General features: G+C 50.7%; 7 protein-coding genes across 7 annotated transcripts; 4 read left to right on the top strand and 3 right to left on the bottom strand.

Moving 5' to 3' along the window:
• Nucleotides 1–289: 289 nt before the first annotated feature.
• K460DRAFT_276173 (glycosyltransferase family 15 protein) lies at nt 290–1,932 on the bottom strand (the record flags this gene model as incomplete). The annotated part of the gene is made up of 3 exons (XM_040928092.1): nt 290–1,154; nt 1,201–1,599; nt 1,655–1,932. The coding sequence occupies 3 exons, from the start codon at nt 1,930–1,932 to the stop codon at nt 290–292; spliced, it is 1,542 nt and encodes a 513-aa protein (XP_040791931.1).
• A 704-nt stretch (nt 1,933–2,636) lies between these two features.
• On the top strand, nt 2,637–3,179 carry K460DRAFT_281341 (uncharacterized protein; the record flags this gene model as incomplete). Its single annotated transcript, XM_040928482.1, has 2 exons — nt 2,637–2,667; nt 2,716–3,179. The coding sequence occupies 2 exons, from the start codon at nt 2,637–2,639 to the stop codon at nt 3,177–3,179; spliced, it is 495 nt and encodes a 164-aa protein (XP_040791930.1).
• Nucleotides 3,180–3,888: 709 nt separating this feature from the next.
• Nucleotides 3,889–4,923, top strand: K460DRAFT_331268 (uncharacterized protein). The gene is made up of 3 exons (XM_040930798.1): nt 3,889–3,945; nt 4,004–4,198; nt 4,248–4,923. Exons 1-3 carry the CDS (start codon nt 3,925–3,927, stop codon nt 4,731–4,733), a joined length of 702 nt encoding a protein of 233 aa, XP_040791929.1. The 5' UTR covers nt 3,889–3,924; the 3' UTR covers nt 4,734–4,923.
• Nucleotides 4,924–5,077: 154 nt separating this feature from the next.
• On the top strand, nt 5,078–6,025 carry K460DRAFT_415743 (uncharacterized protein). Its single transcript, XM_040937754.1, has one exon. It carries the CDS (start codon nt 5,158–5,160, stop codon nt 5,701–5,703), a length of 546 nt encoding a protein of 181 aa, XP_040791928.1. The 5' UTR covers nt 5,078–5,157; the 3' UTR covers nt 5,704–6,025.
• Nucleotides 6,026–6,355: 330 nt separating this feature from the next.
• K460DRAFT_394210 (uncharacterized protein) lies at nt 6,356–7,656 on the top strand (the record flags this gene model as incomplete). Its single annotated transcript, XM_040935983.1, has 1 exon — nt 6,356–7,656. Exon 1 carries the CDS (start codon nt 6,412–6,414, stop codon nt 7,654–7,656), a length of 1,245 nt encoding a protein of 414 aa, XP_040791927.1. The 5' UTR covers nt 6,356–6,411.
• A 1-nt stretch (nt 7,657) lies between these two features.
• Nucleotides 7,658–9,061, bottom strand: K460DRAFT_365245 (uncharacterized protein). Its single transcript, XM_040933143.1, has 2 exons — nt 8,817–9,061; nt 7,658–8,753 (listed from the first exon to the last, which is right to left on the bottom strand). The coding sequence occupies exons 1-2, from the start codon at nt 9,018–9,020 to the stop codon at nt 7,956–7,958; spliced, it is 1,002 nt and encodes a 333-aa protein (XP_040791926.1). The 5' UTR covers nt 9,021–9,061; the 3' UTR covers nt 7,658–7,955.
• A 1,121-nt stretch (nt 9,062–10,182) lies between these two features.
• K460DRAFT_415740 (uncharacterized protein) lies at nt 10,183–11,079 on the bottom strand (the record flags this gene model as incomplete). Its single annotated transcript, XM_040937753.1, has 3 exons — nt 10,183–10,255; nt 10,304–10,996; nt 11,045–11,079. The coding sequence occupies 3 exons, from the start codon at nt 11,077–11,079 to the stop codon at nt 10,183–10,185; spliced, it is 801 nt and encodes a 266-aa protein (XP_040791925.1).
• Between the last annotated feature and the right edge of the window lie 247 nt (nt 11,080–11,326).

The raw sequence follows: 11,326 nt of genomic DNA, 5'->3' as shown, positions 1-11,326 counted from the left end.
GGAAATCCCACTTGATCAATATGCAAGCGTCGACCATATCTTCATTCGTAAATGTACACGGCCAGTCGAGCAATATGTACAGTGCAGATGATGCACGTCCGCCAACGCCCCTGTACACCTGACGTAGCGTAGCGTAGCGTAGCTAATGCTCCAGAAGGGCTGCCCAACCCATATGCAATACCAACACCATGGCGCCGTGCGGAAACCAAGGCTAAATGCTGATGCTCCCTCAAAACAATCCCCCGGAGCTGGTATAAACGGTAGGAAAACATGCAAACAAGGACAGACATCAAGGCCACTGAGGACCAGGCGATGCCCATCCGCCAGCGGCATCTACCCATTCCGCGAGACAAGACCCCTCTTTGCCTTCTACGTCGACGATGTCGCTATCACATTTGCAGCGACAGCCTACACCGTTCTCCTTGACTGGATCCGGCGTCGCCCAGTACGCGTCTTCTTCACGTCGCATCTTTTCGTCCAGAGTCGTCTTCTCAAAGTATGGGCTCCTGGATAGCTGCCGCGCTGGGGCATTTGCTGGACAGTGCTGGATAGTGGTATGCCGGTAACCAAAGTCCCGGAAGTAGTGGATGTCTCCAGGGCCGAGAAGAGCGCCGGCAGCCAACGAGTGAATTGGCGCATCTCCCCATCTTTCCATCCAGAAGCCACCGCTGCGATCCATCAGCTCGAAGAAGTCGTTGTACTCCTTGCTTCGGAACCAGTCCAGTCTCGCGATTTCAAAATTGCTCCAAAAGTGACACATGTTATACGATTCGCCCTCCATCGCCTCAGGATCGATTTCGGGCAGTTTCCCTACGATGGACTCCGAGTCTTCCATCTCCTGGGGCGTGGGCTTTTTGGACTTGGGATCTGTCGTCGGTACCGCTTTCTCCTCTTTTTCTTTTGGCTTCTCCACAAACATTTCCCAGAGACCTTTAGAGGTAAGGTTATTCATCCGCTTGTAAGCAGACGCATATCGAAAGATGTTAGGTACCGTCTCCCGCAGCTCCTTTACGGCGATGGTAAAGCCATATGTCTTCTTGTTTCGTATCATGTGGATGAATGGATCGTACGTGATGTCACAAAAGTACTTGATCTCCGGCTCGAGTCGCCAATACCATTCGTACTTTTGCAGCAGCTCGTGCTGATAGAACTTACTTCCAGACGTTAGCAGAGTCATTTGTAGTAACAATCAATACCCACCCGGAGTAAAACCGACACATGTGGTGGTAGCTTTCCATGCCGCCGTACATGATCGCATGGTCACCCTGCTTTGCAATTCCTTCTTTTGCGACTGCGGGATCTACCCAATCAGGGAATCCCCAGTGCTCTGCTGAGATCGTGCCCCACTCCACTGCTGCGCTTGTGTGATTCAAGACAGTCTCCTTGAATGTCGCGTTGAATTCCCCATCATTGAGGAAGACATATGGATAGTGAAACCACCTGTTGAAATGTCTCTCGATTGATTTGACTGTTTGTATGACACCGTCTAGCTCCTTGTTTCTCGCCAGAACCACGAATGCAGCGTTTGCTCGGGGGGCATTGACTTTGGGTTCGAGACAGCCTACTACGAAGGGCTTGTCGTACTTTTCGCTGATCTTTCTACGCAGTGTTAGGGTTTTGCCATCTGCTACCTCAAAGATGGGACAACACTTACCGTATTGACGGAGGAGCGCCGGCGGGCATGTTCATGATGCCCTGGGGGTCTGGCGACTTTGCGAAGAGAATTAGGATTAATGTGAGTACAAGACATGGAAATAGGAGCACTAAGCCCAGTGGCATCGAGACAGACGAGTTCCCCTTTAGTCGTATCCGGCGGCGGAAGAAAGATAACTGCGGGGAGACCTTGTCTGCGCGGCGCAATTTGTCGTCCACCTTCTCCAAGCCGTCCTTAGAGGGCGGTGATCGCCTTGTCACATCTTGGGAGAGCTTCATCTTTGTGTCCGAGGGATCGCGCGCCCGAGGAAGCCTTCCCTGCCAATGGCAGTCCTTCGCGTATTTGCGAACCCTAACCGCAATGGACTGTTCGAAGCTCGGATACGTAGGATTTGTGGGAGACGAGCAGGAGAAGGGCGACGTGGTCAACGCAGGGCCGGGGACATCGAGTTTGTAACGAGCGACCCGAGGTAACTAACAGGCGTGCAACAACAGAAGCCGGCCTGATAGTTGCGCGACAGGTATAATCTCGGAAATCCGTTAGGGTGAAAGGAGTGAAAGAAAGGAGGGTTCTAGAAGGTAGTTACGAGCCCACTCGGCGCCCGGCGAGTCGGTATGCGTTTCGCGACTTGGTGTGGTGGAGCGGGTCGGGCAAGAAAGATGTCGTCGAGTGTCGCGCAGGGGCCAAGCAACCTAGAGATTGCGCCTGAGGCAACTGCTGCCGGCCAATGCGTTGTTTTCCCGTAATAGTGCCCATTTCACGTGTTATATTGCACCTATATAACGTCTGCAAAGAGTGAAACATGTCAAGGACAAAGTGGGACTGAACATCGCGGAGATAACATCGCCAAGCCATCTCGAACGAGCCGCATGGAAATCTCCCGCTAAACGATCGGCATGCAACGGCCTGTGTGACGTTGCCCTTGCATCTTCGCGAAGCATATTAGAACCCCATACCGGCCTGAATCGTACCAGTCATCAAAATGAGCTTCAAAGCTAAAGATCTCCACTTCGGTAAGTATTTCCTCATGATGATCTGGAAGGCATGCTCACGTTGGGCAGATAACTCACAGCCCGCCTTCCTACAACGTCTGCGCGGTCAGTTGGCAGGCGGAGACTCAGCCCGCCATGAGCAGCCGATTCTCAGAAACAAACGGATGAAGCAAGATGACGATGAAGATGATGCGCCCACCTATGTACTCGAGGAGACGAACCAGTCGCTGACCAAGGAAGAGTACGATGCACTTGTATCGGGGAAAGACAATGAAGAAGGCGAAAAGTCCACAGGGGATGGTGCCCTAAAAGAGCGGGTTGTGGAGGGAGACGAGAAGCCAAAGGACAAGATCGTTGAGGTTGGTGTGAATGCAAAGAAGCGGAAGGCCGCGAAAATAATAAGCGATGAGAATGAGCAGAGCAAGGAAGAGGACGGAAAGGCCGTCAAGAAGGCAGATGGCAAAGTTATGAAGAAGACAAAGAAGAAGGCGAAGGCCGTAAAGCTCACCTTTGGCGACGAAGAAGAGGGGTGAAAAGCTTGTGGATTACCAAAGACCCCTCCAGTCAACGGGCCGTCCGAGTTGAACAATTACCAGTGTTGCCTGATGATAGCCATCGGACAGCCTTCATAGAGTCACGGGATGGTCTATTGGGCCCACTCTCGATTCAAGTCCTCACAGCTTACCATATCTATCCTTGACCAAGTTTGCGAAGAGCCAACCCTGAAATCGCCCAGCCGAGAGAAAACAGGAGACATGTGCCGCATAGTGTAGGTAGTGATGGCAATCTACTATCAGACTGTTGCTATAGCAGACGTGGCTCTAGCTATTATAGCTCGGAGAGCACATGATCAAATCAGTCGGACTTGGTGGAGTATAACTTCTGAGTAGAAGAATATGTAGGGGTGCTCTTAGTTTTACAATTGGATGTGTTCGTAAACGAGTCCTAAAGGCTAAATGGCGAACGCCAGTGGTGTGTCCAAGTGGACGGAGTTCATTCAATGATTGTGTTAAGGTAAAAGAACCAGCGTGTATATAGAACCCTGTACTGTTGTATCCAGCCTGTTTTACTTTATCATGTAGCAGATCATAATCTCATTTCTGATGATTGGAGTGTTGATTGACTAGGCCCATAGTTCCATCATTCCGAGATTCGGAAGGGCATTCCGAACGCATCGACGCAGGGAAATTTAGCCCCTGCCTGTCTGTCGGAGGTCCGCAACGGAGCGTCAAGCCTGATGCACTCGACCTTCTTTGTTGCACCACGGTTCTGCACAATATGGGGAGGCTATCGCTCGAGGTAAAACATATTAAAGCCTTGACTGCCATCTCTTCTGCGTATCTCATTCGAATCCCAGGACTTTGATAAGCACATCGACGCTCTTCGCACGCAACTGCAGTTCCTAAACGAGACCCTCAAGGCGACTGATCACAATGCGCCGGACTGGCTTGCCACCGATCTCATATCGCTACGGAACAAATCCGGTAGACTGCAGGACGATATGAAAAGATTCAGAGATCAACTCGATAGTGAAGGGTTGGCCGAGAAAAAGGTGCGCGCTTCTGTGCTCTCGAACTAAACCCAGCCATTGACAATCGTAGGCCAAACCATCCAACAAACGGCTCAGTATAGAAGCCCCCAAACCTTCGATCTCGACCCCCAAATCGCATACTCCAACCTCGCAAAACCAAGCCATATCTCCGCCCATTGAGCAATCACCCACACCGCGTGGCAAGCCAGTCCAAGCCGAAGAGACTTACGTGGTCCAGCACATCGATGTTACGGAAGAAGTCAATCGACGATTACGAGAAAGTCGCTTGCGGCGATTGATGGAAACCCCAAGTACTGCACAGAAGCGAAAGTACAACGCATACGAGGAGCCAAAATCAGAAAGTGCCGCAGAGACCGAAGATGATGGATCAAGAGGCGGATACAGTGGTAGTGAGTACGAAAAGACTCCAACCAAGCGCCTGAAGAGTAGTGGTACCTTTGAGCAGGCTGGAAAAAGGAAGGAGGATGGAAAGGGAAGGCCAGACGAAGAGGAGCGCTTGAGCGACCAGGCAGGTTGCAAGAGGCGGAAGCTTTGACAAACTCAGCAGCGTGCAAACCTCGAGGGAGGTGTAGCATAGGGGTGCACTGATGTAAATTATGTCAACTATTTGCGAAACGCTGCATGGCATGCCATGATTTCGGCTGCAGTGCTATACAGTAGAAGAATCTGGCTGAAATAGCTGGTATCTTTAATTTTAAGAGGACCAGTCCAACTATCTACAAGGCTATCTACTTATACTGTCGGGAAAATGAACGCTCTATAACCTGCATGGTTTCAGGAGGGCAGGTTTAGCCGAGCGAGGCTAACCGCGGTCTTTGCATCATGGAACTTTTTGAGGTCGCATCACAACTTCATCTTGGACACTATCAACCACGCCGCACCCATATACTCCTAGTTACAGCGCTTAATCATCGCATTCGCAATCGACATATACACGCTACTCGTATGATCACATCAAAATGGCGACTCCAACGCAACAACCTCCCATCCCACCCGAACAACGCCTCGCCCTCGAACAGCAAGCCCGCTACCAGCGCATAACACGTAATCTTGCTATCGGTGGCATCGTATTATGTCCCATAATTGCGCTCCTGCCCCCGCGCAAACTAGACCTCTACACCTTCTCCCTTGGCGTGGGCTTCTACCTCTCCGCCGACCATCTCGTTACGCTGCGAACTGGACGAGGGTTGGTAGAGAGTTTGAGTCCGATGAAGGCGGTGGAGTTGCCGACAGAGAAAGCACGGGAAATACAGAGAATACTAGCAGAAGAGAGAGAGAAAGGGCGCAAAGGCTTAGAAAAGCAGAGTGAAGAGCAGAAGGGTGTGCTAGGAAAGTTGTGGATGGGGGATGAAAAAGAAGGGTGGAAAGAGAGGAGGTTAGAAGAAGAGAAGAAGGCACTGGAAGAGGGGAAGAGTTATACGGATATGATTTTCGAGCAGATTTGGGACGTGTGGAATTGGGATAAAAAGAAAGGCGGGGAAGATGCTGGGCCGAAGAAGGAGTAAATACCCATGATGAAGGATGCGGAACGATTTGTACGATGGCGCCGATGTACAGTATGGCAGAATCAAGAGCATATAGGCTGCATAGGGCTTCTGGGCGTTCATGGCATTGGACTTCTACTATGACAGGACTACTGCGCTTTGCAATACTATCTCCCAAATTGGGAACCCTTTTCGCTTCAAATCATCCGACCGTTCGAAGATCTTGGACTGAGATGTCTCATTTGGACCTATATCTTCGACAGATTGTCACAGCAAATCTAAGATTCACGACCGCCTTTCGAGACTGCTGTCATGTGAAGACCAGTGCACTGACAGTCGCACCTCTACACCATGTATGAGCACAGGACGGTAATTGTCTCTAGTAGGATAATACAGTCTTCGAGAGCTACACACGAATCAAATATTCACAACAAGTTGGAAGTCACTCTAGCATAGACTGCACAAGTCGATGTTTGCTCGCCATCCACGTCTACTAACGCAGGTACCCGTCCGTTCGCCATCCCACCGCCACCGCTTTCACCCACTAGTCTCTCCACAACCATTTGTTTCAGCCCAGGCCACCACAAAAACAAAAACAGGACTATATCTGGACATCTGCCACGCAGCCTTCCACACTCTGTGTAACATTCTCCCTGTAGCTACAAGGGCCCCAGATTACCATAGATCACGCGCTTTCGTATCATCGACGACGATCTGGGGTTATTGAGAATGTCTCGGCCAAGCACGCCATTCGATGGCATTGCTCTCGATTCATTCATTCCGTCCACGGATCAGCAGCAGCTTCTCAGTCAAGCTCAGCTGGAAGGTCTCTTTAGATCGAACGAAGCGGACCAGCATCTTTTCTCACCCAACAATAACGAGGTGCTCCACCATTTGGACTCACCATTCGACAACACTTCATTCACACAGTTCGATTCGTCAAACCCGTCGACAATCTCTACGCCAGACTTCTCCACTTACAGTTTCGGTCAAATCTCATCAGCATACTTGACCCCCGGTCAAAATTCTCCACAACCGTACCCCCTCGACATTCAGCAAACCCACCAAGCAAACGCTACTCCGAATATCCAAGATTACCGTCAACGTCCTCTACCGATCCGTGGGCACACAAATACTACGTTCCTTCGTTCTGCGCAACCCTCGCCAACATATATCCGCCGCCGTTCGCTCAGTCACGGAGATGTAGACCGTCTCGCTTCCGCTCCTCCGAACCCAACGTTCGTCCGCCTCCAGGCACCACGTGTGAGGTCTACAACACCAGAAGACACGAGGGTGGGTCCATATGCCAAACATAGAAGGAGTGCTAGCCAGGGTCCTGGCGTGAGAGGCCGGCCCTTAAAACCGACGAGCATACCCTACGTTCTAAGTGGAGGCTCGTTTGTGGGCGGGATGATGTCGACACGTATTGGGACGCCGTTGGACATGCTTAGAGAGCCAAAAAGTGCGGCAAAGCTCGACCAAGGTTCTTTCTCGCATAAGCATTATAGGTCGGCTCACGGCCTACCGATGACGCTCGGTGACCCGATATTCGAGCACATGACCCAACCCGACGACCTTGCGAGGAGCAGACAAATCATTCAGATTGGCGCTATGGCCGTGGTGAATCGCTCGACACTGGACCCGAGACTTGAGCAAGAGAACGAGCCAAACAAGCCAGAATGTATGCTGGAGAAGCTACAAAATGTCGAGCAACATCTTCAGGAAATGAATGGCGATGAAGCGGCGCTGAAGGCATGCACTGTGATCCGCGAGGCGCTGGTCCAGAAGACGGGGAACAACGAAGGAGTTGGAAAGGTCGAGGACGATGATGAGGATGATCTCGAAGCACCTAGCAAGGCTCTCTCGTCAGCAGAATACGGGCTTTACAATAGTGCTGGCGACGACAGTGATCTTCTGGCGATATTAGCGAAGGAGAACAATCGCCTGGACTATTCCGACGGGGAGGATCTATAGTTGATGCGTATTCACGACTTCACGATCACCTACACGAACTGCATAGCGACGGCGAAAATTGTTTTGGATAGACCTGCAGGTAATCGAAATTGCAGACATTGGGCGGCCTCTTGAAGTACTCATCTACGCGACTCAGGAATAATACACGGAAAAGCACAATATAATATACACAGGCACATGGGAGGAAGGTGGCGAAATTCGGGGCGTTCTGTACACTGTCAAATATAGACCATCTCCCATTCATTCAGTCGTTCATCTGTGCACTCTAAGCCCCCCTTTCCTTTTGCAGTCTTGACCCATCAATCAGCCTTCCCCACGCCTACTACCCTCGCCCCACTCCGTAACCCCAACTCCTCAGCGCTCCTAAACTTCCTCGCTTTCTCAACATCATTTCCGCCCCAAGTCCCGCTTTCCCTCGCACTACTCCTCCTCTTCCTATGCTGCGCACGTTCATACTCATCCTTGTGCCACCCAAACCCAAAGATGCAAAACAAGCAAATCACAATAATGAAAGCAATAACCGCCAGCGAGAAAAGAAGAAGCGCCCAGATGCCAGAGCTTATATACGTAGTGACGGAATCGGACGCCGAGTTGAGCATGTGCGACGTCGTGCCTTTCTTCCCGTGGGCATCCCAGTCGTGGAACCACATGGACTTTCTCGTCTTACGCGCGTCATCGAATTCCGGCCGCGCAACGAGTTCAGCGCGGATGATCTCCATTCCGCTCCCCGTGTCGCCGGCAGATAGCAGTGGGCGCTGGAGCAGCACTACTTCGAGTACTTTTTGCCTTGAATCTTCTAGAATCACCGTGATGGGGCTTTCGGGCAGATCGCTCCAGAGTTCCATGATGTCGAAGTGGAATAGCAGCGCTTTGGAGTCTTTGATGCGACGCAGCGAGTAGCTGTACGACAGGCCGAAATACGCACCTCCGAGATCATCGAGTTTATTAGTGGAAATGAGGCTTTGTACATCTTCAGTCGAAGTGTCGAGTAAAACCTGATTCGCATATATCCGGGGGAGGAAATTAGAAGAAGTAAGGAGAGGCGCGTTGTTGATGCTCAAGTGTGCCGAGTCGTACGGAAGGCTGATGTTCAGCAGCTGCTCGTGCATCAGTCACGCGAGCATGTCAAACACGAGGTTTACTGGACGGGATGGATGTACCAGAGCGTTCTCGTGCTTTCTCTCAGTCCATGGCTCGTCTTTTCCTTTCGACGTATCCTGATACAGGAATGGGCACCCGAGGCACGGGAGCTTGGCGATAAAGTTGAAGCCTTCGGCTACAGTCGTGATCTCGGGCGCAATCTCCGCAATGGCCTGACTGAAGAGGAAGAGCGCGGCAATTAGCGGCGCTATACGGAATATCATAGTGTGAAGGATTCACGGTTGAGATGAGTAGACGCCCATCCTGACACGTTTGAGATGAGGCTGGTGCGAGATGTCTCAGTGAGCTGGGGTAGGCTTGGCGGGCATCAGCGATACGAGGTCATGTGAAGTCGTGTTGGTGCATTAGCGCGTTTTGGATAAGACCTCCGGCCAATATTCTCGAATATCGAGGTTCAATCTAGCTTTTTTTCTGTACAAAGGCGAAGTTCAAACCGACTTGACCTGAAGGAATCAGCATGACAAAGTCTACGCGAGACTCAAGTAACATTTGAGGTGTTTGCTTGGTCATCGTGGTCACCGTAGACGTAAGCACGACAGAAGGGGAAGGCAAACAAGTAGAGTTGAGGTTGATGACATTAGATCTAAATTAAGAGAATACATTGTACCAGCTGCACACTGACAGTTTGATTCTCAGATTCGAGACTGAGAAAATTCATATCGCTATAGTTGCTTCCTCCACACACGAACATGTTGCCAGCACGGCAGTGGCAACACCCACTCGATCAATGCGTCCATGATAGTGTCTTTGTACCTCGTGCCCTGGAGATAGTTGTCGAGATAATACCCGTCAATCTTTTTTTTGTCTCGGTCAATGTCTTCGTAGCTACGTTGTGTGATATATGTAGGTATTCGCTATACAGCCATTGGACATAAGTCATGAAATTTTTCGCGTCGCAATCTGACATTCTGACCATGCGCTCTTTGGTCTCAAGCCAGTCCAGGCTGGGGGCAGCCTCAAAGAACAGGGATGAAATTTAGATAAGGTCTTCATAGACGGTGTGGCGGTTGTGGAGTAAGGTGTGAGAGGATAGAAGTGAGAAAGCGACAAACTAGCTGAAAGTGTGAGATTTCGTGAAAGAAAGTTTAAATAGTGCCTACGCCCCATATAGCTACGATCGGTCCGTAGAGACATGAAGTGAGAGTAGGTGACGCAATGTCAAACAAGTCTTCGCCGAGCGAGGAAGGAGCGACCGACGACTCGCCTCGTCTTCCAGGTCCACAGCTAACCTTAACAAGGAAGCCACGCCAGTCTCCATACCCCCTTCTCCTCTGCGTGAGCTATTTTCAATCAAATGAACCAGAATATCGCCATCCAATTCCCCACAGATACCAACTCTTTTTGTTGCAAGACCGTCATTGTCCCTTATGCTCGTCGCTTTGAGGGTTGTGGCTCGGTGTCATCCGGCACTGCGCGCTTCTTCGTAGGCTCGCTAGATCTGTGGAAAGAAGGTCAACTAAGCTCTGACGACAGATAGTCAACGTACCTTGTGGACTTCTTCCTGTAGCATGGCTTCTCCTTGCCGTGACAATGATACTTGCAGCTTGTCTCCCAGCCTTCAAGCGGCGATGTTCCTGGGTTGCTGGACATGAATCTCCAAGTCACAGCTTGAAGCAGATCCATGATGAAGTCGGGATGTCTGTCTTCTTTACTCTTGCCCATTGACCCGATCATGCACTCGTCCGATGTCCATGCGCAGAGATCTTTGATGAGCTGCCTGGTCGGAGACCCACACGGAGTATCATCATAGAAGCACGATCCTTGATACGCGGGGAAACCCAATTTGAAACGCTGTAGCTCAGCAGCACACTGAATGATTCCATCGTTGAGAGTGTCTCTGAAATCGGTATCGAGCAGGTCATGAGCCAGACGAACAAGCTCCCCCAATGCCACAATCTCGAAGTTCAAGGACCAGTAAGTTGCTGTGATTGGTATGGTTGGTTTGGTATATCGCTGCTTGCTGTGTAGTTTACCAGTCAAAAGCCATTGGAAGTAGATACTGAAAGTGTCGTGATCGAAGTCGGGCAGCAATATGACGCGTCCCTGTGATTCCAGCCATGCGCCATTCATCGCCGCATCGATGAACTGAGAAGCCTCACGCACTAGTTTCTCAGGAAGGCTGAAGTCAGACTTTTGTTTGCCGGAGCCGACTCGAATCGTGATCATCGCTGTTCCGACACTACTCAGTGTTAGTAACCACACGACACTTAGCTGGAACCGTCCTTACTAGGCCGCATCCGCTTGAAAGGCTCTTTGCACCATGCTGACGTTATTTCCTGGATTGATGTGTGTTCCTGAGTTGCTTGACGCTATGAGTTGAGCTGAAGTACTGCGTTAAAGACGCGGGGGCTAGATTTTGTAAACCACCGGTGAGAGTGTGCGAGCGTGCTCTCACCTTCAAGGCCTCTACGATCCATTGAGCGGGGTGTATCTTACTTGAAGTACTGTACCGCGCGGTTCATTGTTAGGCATGAGCTATATTTCATGTAACTGGTTCGTTAGTCGTTCA

This window comes from Cucurbitaria berberidis, assembly GCF_010015615.1.
Source record: "Cucurbitaria berberidis CBS 394.84 unplaced genomic scaffold K460scaffold_2, whole genome shotgun sequence".
In the NCBI taxonomy this organism is placed as follows: domain Eukaryota; kingdom Fungi; phylum Ascomycota; class Dothideomycetes; order Pleosporales; family Cucurbitariaceae; genus Cucurbitaria; species Cucurbitaria berberidis.
Note: the sequence above shows the minus strand (reverse complement) of the source record. Positions and strands in the feature narration are given on the sequence as shown.

Bases quoted from the DNA above. Each gene is read 5' to 3' on its own strand.
- K460DRAFT_415743 (XM_040937754.1), top strand. From the start codon at position 5,158: ATGGCGACTCCAACGCAACAACCTCCCATCCCACCCGAACAACGCCTC.
- K460DRAFT_331268 (XM_040930798.1), top strand. From the start codon at position 3,925: ATGGGGAGGCTATCGCTCGAG. The intron at 3,946-4,003 runs GTAAAACATATT...TTCGAATCCCAG, and splicing joins TGGGGAGGCTATCGCTCGAG to GACTTTGATAAGCACATCGA. The intron at 4,199-4,247 runs GTGCGCGCTTCT...TGACAATCGTAG, and splicing joins AAGGGTTGGCCGAGAAAAAG to GCCAAACCATCCAACAAACG.
- K460DRAFT_365245 (XM_040933143.1), bottom strand. From the start codon at position 9,020: ATGATATTCCGTATAGCGCCGCTAATTGCCGCGCTCTTCCTCTTCAGT. The intron at 8,754-8,816 runs GTACATCCATCC...ATGCACGAGCAG, and splicing joins GAAAGCACGAGAACGCTCTG to CTGCTGAACATCAGCCTTCC.